General features: G+C 32.1%; 2 protein-coding genes across 2 annotated transcripts in view; one reads left to right on the forward strand and one right to left on the reverse strand.

The window, feature by feature from the left end:
* LOC145306087 (uncharacterized) overlaps window positions 1–5,008 on the forward strand; it is a 36,200-nt gene extending 31,192 nt beyond the window's left edge. Inside the window, exons 28-30 of the mRNA XM_080148016.1 lie at window positions 2,267–2,347; window positions 4,326–4,374; window positions 4,870–5,008. Coding sequence (XP_080004142.1) covers window positions 2,267–2,347; window positions 4,326–4,354 — 110 coding nt within the window. The 3' untranslated portion in view covers window positions 4,355–4,374; window positions 4,870–5,008. The remainder of the gene's footprint in view (window positions 1–2,266; window positions 2,348–4,325; window positions 4,375–4,869) is intronic.
* Window positions 5,009–15,197: 10,189 nt separating this feature from the next.
* Window positions 15,198–20,881, reverse strand: part of LOC145305407 (unconventional myosin-XVIIIa-like) — a 201,893-nt gene continuing 196,209 nt past the window's right edge. Inside the window, exons 52-58 of the mRNA XM_080147025.1 lie at window positions 20,523–20,631; window positions 20,015–20,122; window positions 18,101–18,154; window positions 17,216–17,326; window positions 16,761–16,899; window positions 16,032–16,134; window positions 15,198–15,612 (exon numbers count right to left, since the gene is read on the reverse strand). Coding sequence (XP_080003151.1) covers window positions 15,549–15,612; window positions 16,032–16,134; window positions 16,761–16,899; window positions 17,216–17,326; window positions 18,101–18,154; window positions 20,015–20,122; window positions 20,523–20,631 — 688 coding nt within the window. The 3' untranslated portion in view covers window positions 15,198–15,548. The remainder of the gene's footprint in view (window positions 15,613–16,031; window positions 16,135–16,760; window positions 16,900–17,215; window positions 17,327–18,100; window positions 18,155–20,014; window positions 20,123–20,522; window positions 20,632–20,881) is intronic.

The raw sequence follows: 20,881 nt of genomic DNA on the forward strand, positions 1-20,881 counted from the left end.
GTTCTTGTTCTCTGTGCATTTCTACACAAGCATTTATAAAAATTTAAATTATACCTATATTTCCACCGGAGATTTTTAAAGCCAAAGTTTTGAAAAAGTGACTGAGAAAAAAGTAACTTTTAACATTAAACAACTTATTTAGCTAATTTAAGGTAGAAATCCTTTTGTTTTGGTTACTAAAAGAAACTTTATACAAAAATGTAATAAAAGTTTTAAGTTAAAAGCATTTAATTTTTTACACATATTTTTGAGTCTTTATAGGTTAATGATATTTTGAAAAAATTACTTATGAGGCAAAATTGTTTTAGATAAAAAAACAGATAAATATTTATGAATATAGCAGGAAAATTGTTTTTGTTTTATAATCATAACTATAATAACAAAAAGATATAAATAAAATAAAATTATAACATGATGATTTTTTATTCTAAAAAGCATAATTAAGGCAAATGAGTGTGATGTCAGAAAAGTAGGCGGAGTAACTGTAATAATTAATCCCTTACATAAATAAGGGTAAGTAAATAACCTGAAATTTGCAAATAATCAATTCATGCAGTATTTTTTTGCCATTAAAAATTGATATTTTTTGTCGAAATAAAAATAAATAATTAGTTAACTTGTTTTTCTTTGTATATCATTCTTCAGTTACCAGAAAGATATAATATAACCATCCAAAATAATGAGAAACAAAAAAATCTTTTTTCATAACTTTAGCTCTAAAAATCTCCAGTGTGGTAAAATTTAATTTTTTATATATTCTTGTGTGGAAATGTACAGAGAACAAGGATATTTGTGGGGGGGGGGGTGCATTTTTATTTGAAGGGTAAGGACACCCTCCACTAAAATAGTTAAAAACCTTCCCTGAACCAATAAGAAGCTGCACTGTAAAGGAGAACCATATTGGTTTATCGGTTAGCGAGATACTTCGCTGCAGACAAAAAAAAGCTTACTGCTTTATGTAAAAGGATAATATACAGGTACGCTCAATAGTTATAGATCTATCTCAACCATAACATTTAACCCTTAACGGTCGGGGGGTAGGGCGTTTAACTGTGTGTGAAAGATAAAGAGCCCAAACTGCGTGACTTTTTAAGTATGGGTATGACACATAACTGAGAGTTGGAATTTTTTGAAAATCTTCATCCTGGCGGGAACAGGATGCCAGCAAACCTGGCAGGGTCAGCCAGGTAAAATGCTAAAATATTTTTTTGACTTAAACAAAGCATTGAATCTTACCAAAATATTAAAATATCCTCCAGTAGTACATCCTTATAAGAAATACAGGTGTTCAAGTCAATTTCAGGTTCCAGGTATGATCATGCAGGTCCTGATCCTTCAGGTCTCCAGAAGTCTTTAAAAGGCTCCTGTGGCCGCAATTTACATAAAATTTACACAAAAATAAACATTTTCTGCAAAGAAATTGTTCTTCTAGCTTCAAAATAAAAAATTACAGCTGTTTGAAATTTTTAAGTAAAAAAGGACCTGAAAACAAAGGTTGTTCATAAAAGGGTGAAGGAAGCGAAAATTAAGTTTGACTTACTTAGGTCAGAAATTCATTATCAAACAGGGGACTTGCACACAAAAAAATTAGCCATCTAGCTCTAATAGGAACTGAGATAATAAGGGGGGGGGGCGTTGAACGCGTTGAACGCCCCCCCCCCAACCGATTAGGGTGCGGCAAGGGACCCGACTGTTAAGGGTTAAAATTAGTGCTGCTTCATAAAAAAATATATTTTAATGACTAAAAAATCTTCATTGTCAATCGCATCTCATGTATAAGAAAATCAAGCAATATTAGATTGGTCGTTTGTATTGTATAATATACAGATGGCCCTATATACAGATGTGTTGAAATGTATTGATTTTACAAAAAGTGCAAAAAAATGTACTAATTGTTCAAATTAATTTTTTGTGTGTGGAAATGTATGGATCAAAGTGATGCATTTGTCCCCATCATGAAAAATTATAGTTCCCTGATATTATTGAAGGACTTATAAACCAGAGATCTAAAGGGAAAAGACAATAACTGATAAATTGTAGTAAATTCCCAAAATTACCCATTCTGTAGATCACAATTAGTGGTTGAAACAAAAAAAAACAACCAATCAAATCTAAATAAAAAAACCATATATATTATATATACACTATGTACATTCATTTATGTACATCTGTGATTATCTAAATTCATATAACTGCACGATAAACAGTGAAATATGTTTTTATTAAATCAACAAATTATTATTATTCCTAACTTTAATGTATTTAGGTAGAGAACCAATACTCAATGTAGTATATCAATATAACCTGGAAAGAAGAACTGAAGTAACAAAATTACTGAGAGCAAATGGTGAGCTTTTACTAAACCCCGAACCACTTCATTATGCAATCTACATTTTCCTGGATATTTTGTCTACGGTAGACCATAAGTGTACAGCTTTACAGTACATTGTTTCTATTTGTTAAAGCAACACGTATGATAAAAGAAAAAGATTCTGTTTAAAGTAAAATGCTTATATTTCAATCAAAATCTATATTTTTGTATTTTTTACCGATCCACTTCATTATGCAAATCAAAAGAAAATCAATGAGAAAACGTTTGTTTTGCCCTTTTCTCCACTTTTAAAAAATAATTCTGATAAAATAACAATTTTTTAAGGGATTTATGCATTAATTATAATGAAAAACAGTTTAAGGTAGATTTTATTGATTTTTCTAAATAAGAAATAATTGAAAAAAAGAAATTCTATCCCTATCACTTTAGAGGACAGCTGCCGACCCCCAGTCTTATGGATGAAGCTAAATACATGTAAAAAATATAAATTTGCCTGAAAAGTATACAAAAATGTTTTTTGATGTGTTAAAAAAATCCATTTTAAAATCTTGATTTTGAGGATGATGGCCTTTAAGATGCTCTTACTGGTGGTGATGGTGAGCTAAATGTTATCAAAGTACATGCCCTTGAAGAAAACTTATATATTGAACTATGGTCCAATTTTTGTAGTCATAGCAGCCTCCAGCCAAGCAATATTAAAAAAGAAAAAAATTGCAATTTTAATTACTAAAATTCATAAAGTAAATAATGTAGTTTTTAGATAATGGTTATATTTAATGTCGAGAGGCTCCACTGGAGGCTGCTATGACTACAAAAAATGGTACATAGGTTAATAGACAAGTTGTTGTAATGGTCATGTACTTAGATAACATTTAGCTCACCTTCACCACTAGTAAGAGCATCTTAAAGGCCATCATCCTCAAAATCAAGATTTTAAAATGGATTTTTTTAACACATCAAAAAACATTTTTGTATACTTTTCAGGGTAATTTTTATCTTTAACATGTATTTAGCTTCATCCATAAGACTGGGGGTCAGCAGCTGTCCTCTAAAGTGATAAGGATAGAATTTCTTTTTTTCAATTATTTCTTATTTAGAAAAATCATTAAAATCTACCTTAAACTGTTTTTCATTATAATTAATGCATAAATCCTATAAAATATTGCTATTTTATCAGAATCATTTTTTAAAATTGGAGAAAAGTGCAAAACAAACGTTTTCTCATTGATTTTCTTTTGATTTGCATAATGACGTGGATCGGTAAAACATAAAAAAATATAGATTTTGATAGAAATATAAGCATTTTACTTTAAAAAGAATCTTTTTCTTTTATCATACGTGTTGCTTTAACAAATAGAAACAATGTACTGTAAAGCTGTACACTTATGGACTACCGTAGACAAAATATCCAGGAAAATGAATATTGCATAATGAAGTGGTTCGGGGTTTAAATTTCTTACACTTTATCTAAACTTTTTTTCTTTAGCCCGTTCCGTGATCTTTAACCCTGTAGACTTAGAGACCTAACTCTGTATTGCATTTGATGACTGTTGTATAAATCCTAAAATAAAAATAACAGGATGTCTATGTGTCTGTTTGCCTCAAAGGATCTTGCTAACTGCTGAACCTCTATTTTTCCCTTTTCATTGTAGCTCTCAATGTAGGTAAGGTTGGGGAAGGGTTATAACTATTTTGGAAGAGGTTACCTGCACCATATGGAGAATCAACTTTACCTCCACTCCCCCTCCCTCCCCCACCAAACCACAAGGGTCATAGCCACTAGAATATAAATAATGTATAAAACGTAAAGGAAATGTTTAAAATTTAGATTTATTAAAAAACTTTATTCAATTAGATCAACTTCAACTTCCCATCCTCATAATATATGATTATACATATCGATTTGAATACAATGGTTAGCAGAATCTTTTAAGAACAGACAATCAACCATTTCCCTTTTATATAAACACATCTAATTCCAATAATATTTTAGGAGCTAAGAGAGGAAATGAAATTGAGTAAAGTTTTAAAAGGGATTGAAGGTAAATATTTCATAGTTATAATTTTTATGTCATGCAAGTGGCAATTAATCAATTCTTAACCAAAAATTCTCCTCAATTCAGGATAAGTATTATATAAATAAGTAGTTATTTACTAACTACAAGTCTTTCCATAAAAATTTTAAATAAATCTATATAGTTTATTCCATTGATTTATAATCCTAAATGTTTATGACAGATGATTGTCTAATTTCTAGTTTCTATCTATCTGTGTTATGAATAATTTGCTACCAGTCTATAAATGTATTTTTTAGAAGATGATCAAAGTCCCTCCACAGATTATGACGTCATACAATAGTATAACCAATGTGAGGCCAGCATAAATTTTACCATTGGTCAATTACAGTGTATACTAGCCTCTCATTGGCTATTCTATTGTAAGACGTCACAAACTGAGTAGGGACTTTAATCATCTTCTATTTTTTAAAATCCTGTAATCATGTAAATTTTATACAGCATTTGACTTTTTATTTTCAGTTCAGAATTACTTGTATTGGATGATTGGATTCTTTTACCTACCTGCTTCATTTTAATTTTAAAATAACTATGTTTTGTGTAAATAATTAATTATTAATTAATCATGATTTTCAATATATGAATATTTAAAACATTTAAAGTTTTTTTTCATATAATTTGAATTTTGTTTCTTAACTTATTTTAAAAAACTTTGTCTGTCTGTGTTGTGTCTTGAAGGGTTTTTTACTTATGTTTTTAGAATATCTAATTGCAAAATTCATCCCTGTATTATAGTTTCTTGGTTATTGAAATTTATCAACTATTTGTTAGGGTTTGTTAATCAAAAAGAAACAAACTTTAAAAATGAGGGAAAAGTTTATACAAGAGATTTTTCTACTGATTTTTTTGGTTTCATCTTAACGATGTGTTATTACTTATGTACATTAACCAGGGAGGGTGGGGAAAGTGAACTGTAAATTACACTGGCATATTGTCCTTTCTCTCTATGGAAAGTGACACAAAAAAGCACGAAGGGCTTGTGCTGTGATAATAATATGCATTTCCATTGATACGATAAATTGAAATATGTGAAGGCCCCTGCCCCCCCCCCCTCCTTCTCCCTCTTCAGACAATTTATTGATTCCTTGGTAATAAAAATTCATTTGGTTTGGCAAAAAAGGGCAAAAGAAAACAAATATTGTCTATAATCATCACTAAAGACTTTTTATAACAGACAGACAAACATAACTTTGTTATAATAATGTTTCAAAATTTAGATATAATATTATTTTTTTATTGGTTTAATTTTAATTATAATTAGAAATATTTAAATTTTAAATGTAACATTGATATTTTAGAAAAATTACCCTATGCTATAAGTGATAAGAATACATTAAGTTACTAAAGTTTACATAAAAAAGAAAGCTTTTAATATTAAATCAAAACTTTCTTTGTTTTTTGTTTTGTTAGTATATTTCAATGAAGATAATAAATTCAAACTTAAGCAAATTTTATGTCTACATATATGCAATATCAACTTTTTGTATAAGCTGAATCTGAAATATATGTTCCCTAAAAAATTTTGCTTTTTAAGCGTTCAACACCACTCCCCCCCCCCCCCCCATAACCACAATTATCTGGGAGTCCAACTGTTATGGTTAACACCTTCAATAAGTATAAAAGATCAGGAAATGGTTTATAACTGAAAAATTAAAAGTTATATTATTCTTAACAACACAGGTTAGGTATAAATTTTAGAATGGTTGAGAACACAAAAATATATCATGTCATAATAATATCAAATTAAATCTTTTTAACCCTAGATGTAGAAAATTTTTATTATGAACTTTTGTGACTATTGTAATTTTTTTTAAAAACTTTATGAAATTAATTTTACCTCATGATCACTTTAAGTTGAAAGGAATTTTAATGTTAGTGGGAGATTTGAAATCTTCATCAAATTTTAAGGATTTTTTTTATAAAATTTGTTTTTTGTATAATTCTTTATCTAAAAACGGAAATACAATTTAAGTTAATTAATTTTGACATCTGTGATTGGCGGATTGAAAATTATCTTCGCTCTGATAGGAGAAGTGTTGCACATCATTCACCCAATTAGAGCGCAGGTAGTTTCCAATCCACCTATCCTATTGGTCAAAATTAATTAACTTAAATTGCATTTCCGCTTTTAGATAAAGAATTATAGAAAAAACGAATTTTATAAAAAATCCTTAAAATTTGATGCAGATTTCAAATCTCCCTCTAACATTAAAATTCCTTTCAACTTATATATCCTACTGTATAACCTTTCACAATCAAAATATCTTTTTATGAGGAAAAATCCGCAAAGGTAACAGAAAAAAATCTACAAGGTAACACATAACAGGTTATTTATAGAATTTTAGACTTAACCAAAAAAAAATAACATAAAAAAAATTTCTTCGCATTTTCACTTGCGACTTAAACAGAAAAATCGCTCCTTAAATTAACTCAATACATACAAATATTGGAACCCTTTCCCTTAAATTTAAAAAGTGAGATTTTTATTTTTTTTCAAAAAATTTAATCACAGTTCGCGACTTTTAATTTCTATCAACTTGTTGAGTGTCATATATCTCAAAATAAATATCTTTGGTGTTTGTATAGTCCGTTTTTTTAATTGTTGTTGAAATTAGTATAAAAATAAAATTTTCCCTACGTTGAAGGGGAACCCAGGGAACAAGAAAAGTAGCTTTATTGGATTTTGTTTTACATATCTTAGTCGTTTTCATGAATTTTTGACAAAAAAAATTGGGTATAGTTCCTTTCGTGGCAAGGGGCGTTTCGTCGTAATTTTACAGTAACTTTTGATAGGCTAGAAATGAGGGAAAAGCTACTGTGAAAATACGACGAAGCGCCCCTTAAGAGGCGTTGACACGAAAGGGACTATACACAAAAATTTAAATAAGGGGGGGGGGAGCATTTTTTATGTCTAACACCTGCAATCACCTAACCATGAAGGGTTACCCTGTTCCCAATATAACATAACCTTGAAGGGCTACCCTGTACCCAATATATCATCACCGAACCTTGAGGGCTACCCTGTACCCAATATATCATCACCTAACCTTGAAGGGCTACCCTGTACCCAATATAACATAACCTAACCTGGCATAAGTTATCAAGTTTAAACAATCACCCCCTGCCATACACCAGTGAATGAATGGCCATTGCATTGATAATTTTGTATGATAATAGAGCGAAAGTATCTCTGTGTGTCTGTCTTTACCGAAAGATCTCGCTAAATGTTGTACCGATATGGTTCTTCTTTACAGCGTAGCTTCACCCAGGTCCTGAGAAGGTTTTTAACTATTTTGGGTAAGGGTACCACAATCCTCCCAAGAGAGATCGCCCCTAGAAAAAAAAAATATATATATAGGAATCGGTCGACTAACACCCCTTCCTTCAAGGAGGACTAAAAAATGCCTTTCGGGGTGAAGCCGGTAGTATGTTTTATAGCACTTAAGGAACGAAATTTAACGCAACTTTATTTATCCGAATTTCTCTTGGGATCTAAATGGATAAGACAATCGACAATAAATTGATGTACATTGTTGTGTGATGAATAATATTAGCCCTATTGAGTTTTAAAATTAATATTTAAAATTTTTTAACGCTTATGTTTTATATTGCAATCAGAAGTCCTAAGGCAACCCAACAAATGAGAACACCAGTTTTTAAAATTTGGTGACCTGTATATTGTATAATAATTTACTGTCCAATGATCCAATCTTGTTACTGGACAAAGTGTATTAAAAATCAGTCATGTGACGTCATAAAAATGAGGGAGATGAGAGGAGAAGTGGGAAAGGAAACCTCTAAAAAAGAGATGGATAATCCCTAATTTTTATGACGCCACATGGCTGATTTCTTTGGACACTTTGTCCAGTCACTCCAACCTTACTTTACTCTATGTTTCTCTTAATGCCTTCACGCCTTTACCGTTTTAGACTTTCGATATTCGCTCATATGGATAATTATAATGCTTGTTTTATTTTCAAAATAAAATTATATTTTGATAAAAAATTGATCTTTTAGAATCAAATTACATATAAATCTGATGAAATGTTAACTTATGTTTCTAACCGAAGAGTAACAGGAATCTAAGTATATTACAATAAATCTAAATTACCAGATACGCCCCTAAAGGCCTCTATAGCCACCCCCCCCCCCCCCTCCCAACCTCATGTTTTATTTTAGTTTTTTTAGTTTTTTTCTACGGACGACTTCTCTTTGGAGGGTGGTGGTACCCTCCATTTGAAATAAATTGAAAATAAGGTGAAAGGCAGGGGGTGATTGTTTAAGATTTATAACTTTAGCCAGGTTAGGTTAGGTTATATTTGGTACAGGGTAGCCTTTCAAGGTTAAAAGATTACCCCCCCCCCCCTATTTTAATTTTGTCAAAAAAAGGGGGTTCTGTGCTAGCTTGACTAATTAGGGGGAAGATATTAAATAAATTAATTCATGTGCACTACCGACAACAGACAGAAGGACATACACTTAAAGAGTAGCAGGTAGCTAAATTATTTTTCAAGAAATATTATGCATTGAGCCCTGACAAAGTTGCTCTCCAGTAAGTGTAGGGTAGATAGAGTCGACTGAGTCATCAGTTCATTTTTAACTTAGAAAGGATTAATACAAACACATGTTATAATTCATCTTATCGTAATTTGTTTGTTGCTTGAGTTTTAGTACTGAAGCTACTCTCTATAATTCAAAATTTTCGTCTGACTGTCAGTATGTTTCGGGTAAACGTATTTTTGAGAAAAATGTATCTTCTATAATACTAAGTAGAATGATGTCTGTCCGTCCGTCGGTCTGTCCGTCTGTCCCTTAAGATCTTGGTAACCACTAACCGATCGGATTCTACTCTTCAGGGAATATACCTACTGGTCCTGTGGTGCCTTTAGGCTATTTTCTTGTAGGATCAGACACCCCCAACCCCCTCAAATAACAAAAAAAATCCCCCTCAAGATATTTTTTTGGGAGCCTTCGGCTTAATTTTTTTTTATTTTTAAATTTCCTCTTGGGGCAAAGCCGCTAGTATTATATAAAGAAGTAAGCTTTTTTTGTCTGTTTGAAATGGTTCTCCTTTCTAGTGAAGCTTCTTATAGTTTGATGGAATGATAATGGGGGGAGGGTATCTCCACCCTCCCAATAATAAATTCTCCTCCCCTCCAAACTGTTTTTTTTTACTTTTTCTTTTTAAATCTTAAATTGAAAGTTGGGGGGGGGGGGGTCGACTTCTTTCCCTCCCCTAGAGGCTTTTAGCGGCACAGCCGCTAGTGATTGAAAAGAGGGCGTTTCAAATTAAATATATACCACTTTTTACAAAAAAAAATCATATTTGAAAGGCAAAATTTAAGATTTGATAAAGATCGATTTTAGGCTAAACTGAAAACAGATCTATAGTATATATAGTATAAATGTATATACAGACAACTACCTCTGTTCATTTTTCAAAGACCTCTTTCGTCTGCTTCTAAATTATTTTCTGCTACTTGGCTGTGTAATATAAGCGATACCATTGGTTGATTTTTAATGACCCAATAGAAAGGTTGCACAAGACGGTTGCGATTGGGAGATACAGTTATTTAATCCTTTCTCCCTCTAGTGTTTTACTCTAATAAACTGAAAATGATGGAGTGGTAGGTAGTTTTTTTTATTTTACCCATAATCTGTAAGATATATTACAGGGATCTAAAGGGAAAGGACAATGGCCGAGAATACATCCGCAATGATGATAAATTATTTTGTGATTTCAGTATTTTTTTTCAGAAATCCTCCAAATTCTTTATGAAGAATGGCCAGACAAATAATTGGCACAAAAGCTTCAAATTCAGGAAGAGAAGATATTTGACATCTAAATAAAAAAAATAATTTAGCTAAAATATATTTAAAAAAACGTTATTTGTGCAGTTTATTCAGGCTCCTTTAATTTATATTAGGTGTAATTTGGTACACAATGAAATAAATAAAACCGACAATCAGATATTTTGGTAACAATTTTTATGGATAATTTATTCTAAAAGCTTCGTGGAGGATTTTTGCAATCGAATAACTCACAACTAGATATTTTCTGGACTTTAAACAGTGGGTTTTATCATGGGTTTCAAAGGGTGTGGTCCAATAAACCTGCCAGTTTCTGTTCTTACTAGCTGTATAAATTATCAGAGCTGGATCTTTAAATGTGTAGCCGTTGCCGCTGTCGTTGTCGTTGCCGTAGCCGTTGCCACTGCAAGTGCTGCCAATAAAACATGGATTTTTAAATGTTTGAAGTTTTTACGTATTATTATTATCACATTATTACTGAAAATTCAATAAGTGGTTGTGATTTAAAGATTTAAAGCCATGGCCACGCGTAGCCAATTTGATTTAAATATCGCTATTAGGTTAGAGGCTGTACCTCTGGCAGCGGCAACCGCAACGGCTACCCATTTAAAGATCCAGCTTATGGACTAGCAAACCAGCTTACACCAAAAACGAGTTAATGTTTTTAGTTGTCTTTGGGGGTCAACACATAATAGAATTGACTACCTTTACATTTTACTCCCAAATATTATTTTAGATTTATTTCGCTAAATACAGTCATACCTTTTCATTTCAGATGCCTAATCCCTTCTTTAATTGATACAGGTTTTGATACAGCCCCTTGGGAGTATTACAACCCATATTCAGCAGAGAACGACCTAACCTTCGTTATAACATCATGCACAACTGAGGCGGAGCTTACTGAATGGCTTGATACTAACAAACCATCTGAAATTGGCTCAAGGTTTTGCCAAACCATTTGGATCAACCTTCATTAAGAAAATAGTATCTTAAAGGACGCCTGCAAGAAATACCACGCTTTAACTGCTGAAAGACTGCCACAAGTAGACCCAATACCCCAAATTTAAAGCCTTCAGCTTCAATAACAAAAAAGTTCTAGGCATTTCAAAATAGCATTTTATGTACAATGAAAATTTTCAAAGATTTCCAATGCTTATAAAAGAAAAAAACAATATTAAATTACGTCACCTAGACACAAAATTATGACTTTGCCTTTGTAAGAAACTTACATTGCCGGTAACTGATTACATTTTTACAATAAAAACACCAAATCTCATGGTCAAAATCCATGAAAAAAATTCGATTTAAATTGCATTTTTAAACGAAAATCATAGCGGAAACAAAGGGGGAAACTCAGCTGTGATTGGTTGCTTAGCTGATTCAGCCTTCTGATTAGCTACAGTACATTCGGTACAACGCAAGTTCAACTTAATTTTTTTTAATGATTTTGACTATAAAAATGGGTATTTTTATCGTAAAATTATAATTGGTTACTGGTTGCCTAAATTTATGACAAAAATAAGCTTATAATTTTGTTTCTAGGCCACGTAGTTTAATTTCAAAATTTCTAACATTAGCACTGTAATTCTTTCAAAATTTTCATTGTACATAAAATGGCATTTTAAAATGCCTAGAACTTTTTTGTTATAGAAGCTGAAGGCTTCAAATTTGGGGAATAGGGTCTACTTGTGGCAATCTTTCAGCAGTTAAAGCGTGGTATTTCTTGCAGGCTTCCTTTAAAGGATGAAGCTAATGAAGCGCAAGCTAAACAATTGTGGCAAGAGGTTAAACAGAAAGAAATAACATACGATAGGGTAATTGATATAGCCAAGGCGACAGGATACCTGGAGGGGAAGTGGGTTATCCATCCACATATAGATAACTCCGATGAATACTGGAAAGCTATAGCTATGGGAATATTTAGGAAGGAATTTGGAGAGGATATCTTGCAGGCAACAGTGGATTGTCAAAGATCCAATATCCGCGTGTATACCAAGGATATCACGCGTCGTGATGAAATATTTTATTGTGAAAGACAGCTGCGGAAAGTAGGTGTTGGCAGCTTGATGTATTATAGAGCCAGTATATTCTCACTGGTAAAGATTAGAAATGACGTCCTAAATAAAACACATTTGTATAAAACTGGCTATGAACTTGATGGAAATAAAATAGTTGAAATATGTCATGAAGTAGCCAAATAGATCGAATAATACTTTACTACTTTAATTTACTCGCAATTTTGTTTTGATTTTTTACATTTATATTCTAATTATTCAGTTCAAGTGTTTGTTTGTCTAACCGTTTCAGAGCTTTGTTTTTATGGATGTCGTCATCCTTGTTTCTTTTTAAGACACCCTTTTGCATATTTGATTATGATACTGTGCGACTATTACTAACATATCATTTGATTATGTACTATTAAATACATATTAATCTTTTTATTTATTTAATTGTTACCTAGTAACAAGGGTTATCAATAAATATTTTAGCAAAACTTTGTTGTTCTTTATTAACTTTTTTTCAGAAAATGATTAAATTATTGATTCAGATATTGGGTATTTTTATTGAATTTTGAATGGTTGGTTCTAAACTAAACGTGTTCAAACTTTTCAACCAATAATTCTTGTGTACGGGATACAGCAGGCCTCAGGACATAACCTTCTTGTGTACAGATGTGGTAATTTTACTTCTCGTATTCATTCGAATCCGGTGGATAGGAACCGGTTCTCATCCATACGAAAAAACCATGTCTATCATCGTATTATATCCAGCTTTCTACGAATATAAAAATGTACAATCATAAGATTAAAACAGTATTTTAGCCTGTGCCTTTGACACCTCGGGGCTAAAGAAACTGGTTTTAATCATTTAATTGTACATTCTATATCCGCGGAAAACTGTTTACAATACGATGCGAGAAATAACTATTTTCATCACGAAATGTAATTCAATTTATCGTCCATAGTCATATCCCCGAATTTATTACTTTCAGTTAATTCTTCTGTTTAGATGGGACTGTCAAATGCTATGTTTAAATCCAACGAACATAATAATGTTATATTAAGGGTTTTTCTTCTGAAGCAGAAGATTTCTTCTTTTATACTGAACTGTTAACCCTTTTCTTTTAAAGGCTTCACATAGGTCCCGGGATTGTTTAAGCCTATTTTTTAGATTGAAGTCTTGGGATGGTTTTAGTCTTTTACTGCTTTCCCTACTCCATCCTAGATGCTAAGAGCGCAGCGCTTGTCATCCTTATAATATAGTAACAGGATGTTTGTACCGAAGGATCTCGCTAACCGCTGAACCGATCGGGTCCCAGGAAGGTTTATAACTTTTTCTTGGGGGGTGGGACACCCCCAACCCTCCCAAAAAATGAAAAATCCCCCCCCTAAATTTTTTTTTATATTTTTTAACTAAAATTAAAAATGTCCCAAAAAAACTATTTTCGCCTCCCAAAAAATTTTTTTTTACTTTTTAAATCTAGAATAAGAAATTTTTAAATCTAGAATAAGAATATTTTTATCAATTTCGACTCTCTACTCCTTAAGTGCTCTTTTCGTTAATTTAGTAGTTAGGTACAATTAAGAAAGCGTAGCAACTCTATAAACAATACCAGAAAGTCCGTATGTTCATTTTAAACATATCGATTTTTAACTTTTAGGACAAAAAATTTTTCTATGTTAAAATTATTTGATTCTTCTGATTTTTTGAAAACTAATTCCTATTACAACAAGGTACAATGTTATAAGCGAAGCATCTCTATAAACAAGTCCCAAAAATGTAAGTATGTCCTTAAACAGTATCATCTATTTATGCAGTTTTGCAACAAATTTTCTTAAAATATTGTTTGTACTGATTCATTAATATTCTGCTAATTCAGTTCTGACAATCTACAAGTGTTAATGTTCGTTTGTCCTTCCATTTTAGAGCTTCGCTTTTATGGATGTTGTCATCCTTGTTAAGCCTTAAAACACACACCTTTACGGATTAACCTACCCCTCTCTGTATTTTTTTTTTGTCCGAAGCAAAAGATTTCTTTAACTACTGAAGTAATTGAGTTTTCCTTTTAATGGAAGCTTTACTAGGATGGTTTCAAGCTATTTGTATGTCTTAAGAAAAAAAAACCTTTTTATGTTATATAAAGTATATTTTACAAGTGATTTTATTACATAAACACAAGACATAATCTACATAAGAAAAAATGTATAATAATTATCAATATTATATAATGTTTCAAAATTAATTTCATATAAATTTAAGTGTAGCTATTAATGAAAAGTCAAATTATTTCTTCATTACACCAAACTAAACATAATAAAATTATTAAAAAATAGAAAATAAGTGTTGAATAAACTAGAAATTAATAACACAAGTGTTAAAATACTAAAAAATCTACTAATTATTTAAGAAAAAATATAATTTTTTTTCTGAAATAATTAAAAATATTAAACTATTAGTTACATATAAACAAAATAAAAGCTTTTGGGTTTAAATTAAGATAAAAAAGCTTAAAAATATCAATTTTAAGTCTTTTTGTCTTAAAAAATCCTTAAATAATGCTTATTATTACAAATATAACACAAAAAAATATACTACATTAGAGCCAAATTTTAAAAATCTTCCAAAATTTTGAGAAAAAAAGAAAGATTTTTCGAACATGCTCAAATCGCCTGACAGAATTTTCATATTTCATTATAACATACATACATATAAATCTATCATATTTTTTGCTTTAAAAAGTTACATATATCATAAAATGTTGCTGTATATATAACTTTTTTTAGCCTGCACTAAAAATCGCCTTCAGTACAAAAAACGTAATTTTAAAGAAAACTTTTTAAAATTCGTTTTGCGTTTTATTTTCCAAAGTGTATTAAAAAATTAACAAAATTAGTTTATTATAACCAAAAAATATAAATCATTCGAAAATATTTTAAACAAAAATATTACAAATGAAAAAGTGTTATTATATTATTCTATTTTTATTAAATGGTAACATAATATTTATAAAATAAAATGATACAAAATTGCTTTAAAAAGGTGGTTTTATTTCTGCAAAAAACAGCCTTAATATATTTATATTTTGACTTACATGTATTACAGTCAATTATTTATTGCTATGTAGAGTTTTAAAAAATATTGTATAAATTGTTAATTTTTAAATAAAAATCTTCTTTCTCATGCATAGAAACGAAATACAATAATCTCTAAGTGTACGTTTAGTACGCCATTAGCCATTGGGCTGTGTTGAAAAAACTGGTTTATCAGCTGCTATTGTTGATATTACAGGACTTGACTGTGGTGAGTGCGAAGCGCCAGTATTTTTTTTCTTAAGCTTGGGACTCATCAACTTCTTGTATGGTTGCGCTACTGTTGGCTGAATTTTCCATAATTCTAAACAAAAAAATCAGGATCATGGAAAGAAAACAAAGTAGCGGGTTTCATCGTATTTTCACGGTAGCTTTTCTCCTATTTCTAGTCCCTAACCCCCTCTCTCTGTAACCCTACGGGGCAATTATTAACATTTACCTAATCTAAACTAAAACTTTAAGTGTCCGCTTAAAGAAAATTAATTCGTTAAAAAGTCACGAAACCTATACGTGATTTCTAGCTTGTTGACTATAATATCTTATTCCTAAGAAAAAGCTAGATTTTTTGGGAAAAATTAAATTTGCAGGGTTGTTTATTTTTCATATTCCCCCACCCCCCCAGGAAAGTTTCAAAACATTAGACAATTCTTTCAGGCCTTAAAGTCCCTGATAGTGACATACATAAATAAAGAGTATCTGCGCAACAAAAAAACTCCAACTTACATAGATTCTTTTGACTCATCAATGCTGGCAAAGGACCTTCCTGTGGCCGTGGATCCTGCCCGGATTTCTCTGGCTATACTTTCGCGAGCTATGCTTTCTCTACCTGTAATGAAAAATAAAGCGGTTAACAGGCAGTCATGAAGCAGTTTATGTAAAATTTTTGCTTGTATGTGTGTCTAGAATACCTTGCAATCTTAAGGAATAAGAAAAGGACAAAATAGTATTGCAATTAAAGTTTCCAATGTTTTTGAGCCAACAAATAATATACAGTAGTTATAAAATTTTGGGTACCAGTTTAATTTAAAGTCCAATCCTATTGTATCAGGGAAGCTTCACATATGTCCTGTGATGGTTTTAGGCCATACTATTTTCAGAATTTAAGTCTTGGTTTAAGCTATTTTTCTAGCCCCTCTCTGCCTCTTCGATTACAAAGCCCCTAACGGCTAGGGACGTAGCAGCTAATTTTATGTACAAAAAATAAAGGTTTTTATTAAGAATTAGGTAACTACTGAATTTTAATTGAGTTCTATATTTTTATGAAGCTTAACTTAGGTCTCTGAATGATTTTGTCAATTTCACTTTTAATGTCTGTTTGTCTGTCTGTATGTATGTAATGCTTACCAACACTAATCTCCCTGAGTACAGAGTCTCTAAGTACACTCTCTCTAGCCATACTCTCTCTCTCTCCCTCTGTATGGACATATCTGTCTGTATGTATGTAATGCTTACCAACACTAATCTCCCTGAGTACAGAGTCTCTGAGTACACTCTCTCTCGCCATACTCTCTCTCTCCCTCTGAACGGACATGGCCCGCCTGTGGTGCTCCAGGAAGCTGGCCATCTCCTCGTCACTGCTGTCAGAGTTGTCCTGCAACATGGCATGTTTAAGGTTGAGATACACAAAATATTGGGTGGTTTCCCTCGAAATGACTAGTCGAGCAGAGGTCTTCCCTTCTCGTATTTTGAAACGGAATTGAAAATTAGAATGCGGGTAAGTTTCTTATCTATGTCAGGTTCGGTAATTTTGTTTAAGGATATCCCGTCATGGTTGAAGCACCGCGAGTATAGAACCCGCAGGAGTAAGGCAATTGATAAAAAACTACACCCCCCCCCCCTCCACCCTTATTTTGAATTGATTTCATAAAAATGGTAGGGGATATGATTTTCATTTTGAATGCGCCTACCTCTGAATCATTAGAGTCGAGTTCACCGGCCAGAGCTGCTGAAAGGTCTTCGATACGCTTTTGCGCCAACTTCAAGTCAGACTTTACGGTCAGAGTTTCTGCCTCAGAAACCTAAATTAAAATGGGATTTTTAGATTAAATAATATCATGTAGTAATAGGATGTCTATTTGTCTATCCTTCGGCGAAAAGCTTCTCATTGGTCCAGGTAAGGTACCTCCGCCCTCAAAAGATAAATAGTCCCTGGGCGTAGCAACTAGTCTTTATAAAAAAAAATGATAAAATGTCTAATTGTAACAAAAGATCTCGCCAACCGCCAAGAGATTTCTTAAAAGTACTACGCAAGTGTTGATCAGGGGGAGGAGGGGGCTACTGCTACACCCATCAAAATAAAGAATAGCCCATTATACTCTCAATTTCTTTTAATTGTCAAGAACTCCATATGGGTTAGGGAGGATGCTTCCACTCCCATCATTGGGCTTTGAAAAAGATTCTAAGGGCGATTAAGCAAGAGGTCCTAAATATCTTTTTGAATATTGTATCAATAAAATATTTCAATAATTCATGTACATTGTACAAATGTTTTATTATTCACATTGACTTTACCCCCCCCCCCCCCCCCCCGGCCCCATCTCCACTAATAATCTATAGATGTATATCCAGATAACTACCGCCTACCGTTTTTCAATGACCTTTATTGTCTGCTAGAAAATAGATTTCTGCTACTTGGCTATGTTAATATTCCCGTTACCAATGGTTGATTTTCAAAAACCTAATTGAAAGTCGGCACAAGGTCATTGCGATAGGGAAATACAGTTATTCAGCCCTTTCTCCCTCTAGTTTTTACTCTAATGTCTTCATAAAAAAAAACAATAACATATCTTTACCTCTAATTGTTTCTCTAAATCAAATTTCTTCTGACTCAATTCTGTTTCTTTAACCTAAACAAATAAAATATGTATGATTTCCGCGGATATTAAAATGAAAAATCATACCTAAGCCCTGTCTAACAAAACTGGTACGGATTTTTACTCAAATTTTCGCGGAAAATTGTCTTTAATACGATGTTGTACATGACAATAAAGGTACTAAGAAAGAGAGGTAATGTCTGATTGAGCCAATAAATGAATCGCATCGGAGCATACATGAAATCTCATTGGTTGAATTAAACTGAAGTTTTCTAGTTTATTCATTAGAGTTAATTAGAGCTGTTCTTTCAACTTTTACTCGAATCAAGTCCATCACATGAAGTACTGCCTTCATATTGTTGTTTCACATCTATGTTTTATCTGTGCATTAATAATAAATATGCTTCATCTATAGCAATCGTTGTAAAATAATAAAAATCCCTCTATGAATTTAAGTTAATAAAATCATATTTTTTTCTTGAGTTTCTATTCAAACAAAAAAATAATATCTCGGACTTCAAATGTACATGATTTATATATAATCTTTAATTCGTAATTCGTATCTATTATAAACATTTAAAATACATAAATTCATAGTTTGTTTCATGTTTACCTCGAAATAAATTATATAAAAATAAAATAACAACATATAGCAATACAACAGTACGTTCGTTACGTTTTCAACAGGACCTAGCGTAGTACTGTGTATACACTGTACACATATGGGTAAAAGGAAAGGGCATATTTTTTTTACATTTTGTTCATATAAAGAGTCAGCTGTAAATAGTCGAATTTCTTAAGATAAAGCTTTTCTCACGAAAATCATATCGTGTTAAAATTTATTTTCTAGTATAGTGTTTAGCATATTACAAATCCTTTAATAAGTTAGCTATGAATTGTTGAATTTCTTAATATAAAGTTAGCTTTCTAGAAATTATATACTCAAAAATTTTAAAGTTTTTTGTCAGCTGGAAAAGTTCCTTCGTCAGATTTACGAAAAAGGGGTTCACACTATAGTTCTTCTCTCCTATTTCTATTTACATGACTTTTTAGTATGACTGAGAACCGGTACGAATCCAGCGGATATTAATCGGTTTCTAAGCCATACTGACAAAGAAATTAAAATGCAAATATAAAAGGAAGTTGATTCATAATAATGAAATCTGAGAACAATGTTTTTTATTTTTTGAAAGTTTTAGCATCTAGGTTTTTTGCTTTTGTATACAAGGTTTAATTAAAAAAACCAACTATCTATCTCTCCATCTTACAATAGATAAAGAATAGGTGGATAAGGATGGGGGATAAGGGTGTTGTTATAATAACCACCTGGGAGAAACATTTTATCGGGGTATGAGAGAATCTCTCACAATATCTACGTATTGAATATCTATTACTTCCTTACCTAATATCTTTATATTGTATTATATTTCAGGAGCGTTTTCTCTTGTGAAGGTACACTCCCCTAACAGGACACATAAAAAAGTTAACTGTAAAGAAGAAATATACCTATAGGTCCAATAATTTGCGAGGTCTTAAACAACAGACAGAAAGTCATCCTGTTACTGTTATTTAGTGTATCGTACCTCATATAGGCTGGAAGGAAAAAAATAATCACTGTTATATCTTTCTATCTGTATACCTGTAGGGTAGAAAATTCTTCCTTAATATCTTTCAGTTGTCTATTCATCTTACGAATGACTTTCTGCCTATCTATCCAATCCAACTATCTATCCAACTATCTATTCATCTAACTAGCTACCTATCTATTTGTATACCTGTAGAGTAGAAAATTCTTCCTTAATATCTTTCAGTTGTCTATTCATCTTACGTATGACTTTCTGCCTATTTATCCAACTATCTTCCATCTAACTAGCTACTTTTCTATCTGTATACCTGTAGGGTAGAAAATTCTTCCTTGATATCTTTAAGTTGTCTATTCATCTTGCGTTGTGCTTCCGAGCTATTAGCCTCCTTCACCCTAAGATCATCATTGTCTCGCACCTAAGAAAGAAATAGATATCAATATACAAAGTCGAGATGATCAGACCCTGGGACAATTTAAGTTGACCCGCGACCGTGGCTCAACACGTAGCGCACTCGCTCGTCGTCGGGGAGGTGATAGGTTCGAATCTCGGCTAAATACCGCGTTATAACTAAAGACGTTTAAAATGATTACTACTGCTACTATGTCTGGTGCGCGACGTTAATAGTTAGAGTAGGGGGAATACCTTTGCCTTAAACAGGCGCAACTCATTACCATGCACAGACAAAGGTCGTGCAATCAAAGGGTTGGTTGTCTGAAGGGTGTCACAGCCCATGGTCCCCTTTCTCTCTCTGAATTTCCAAGCCCTCGACCCCGGGAGACTCGAACCGTGAACCCCCGGAACTGAACTCCACTTACCAGTTTCTCAATCTGTTCCTTGAGCCTGGAGATCTGTGTCTCCAGCCTGGTCTTGCTGGTTGCCTCCAGGTCAAGCTTGCTCTCCAGCTCTCGGATCTTTAACTCCAATCTATAATCAATCAATCAATCAATAACAAAACTCTATTAAACAAGTTTATCTCTTCTGTCTAGAATACGTACGTAGTGATATACATATAAAACATTAGCAGCTACTCCCCAGAGTCTTCTAGGAGAAATTAAGTTGAAAGTTGGGTAAAACGATTCTTCAATATCCATTATAATTTTTTAAAAAGATTTTTAATTTTATTTGTCGGGAAGGGGTATTATATTTCAGGAGCGTTTTCTCTTGTGAAGGTACA

This window comes from Acartia tonsa, chromosome 14 (assembly GCF_053477335.1).
Source record: "Acartia tonsa isolate MP-2025a chromosome 14, ASM5347733v1, whole genome shotgun sequence".
NCBI lineage: Eukaryota > Metazoa > Arthropoda > Copepoda > Calanoida > Acartiidae > Acartia > Acartia tonsa.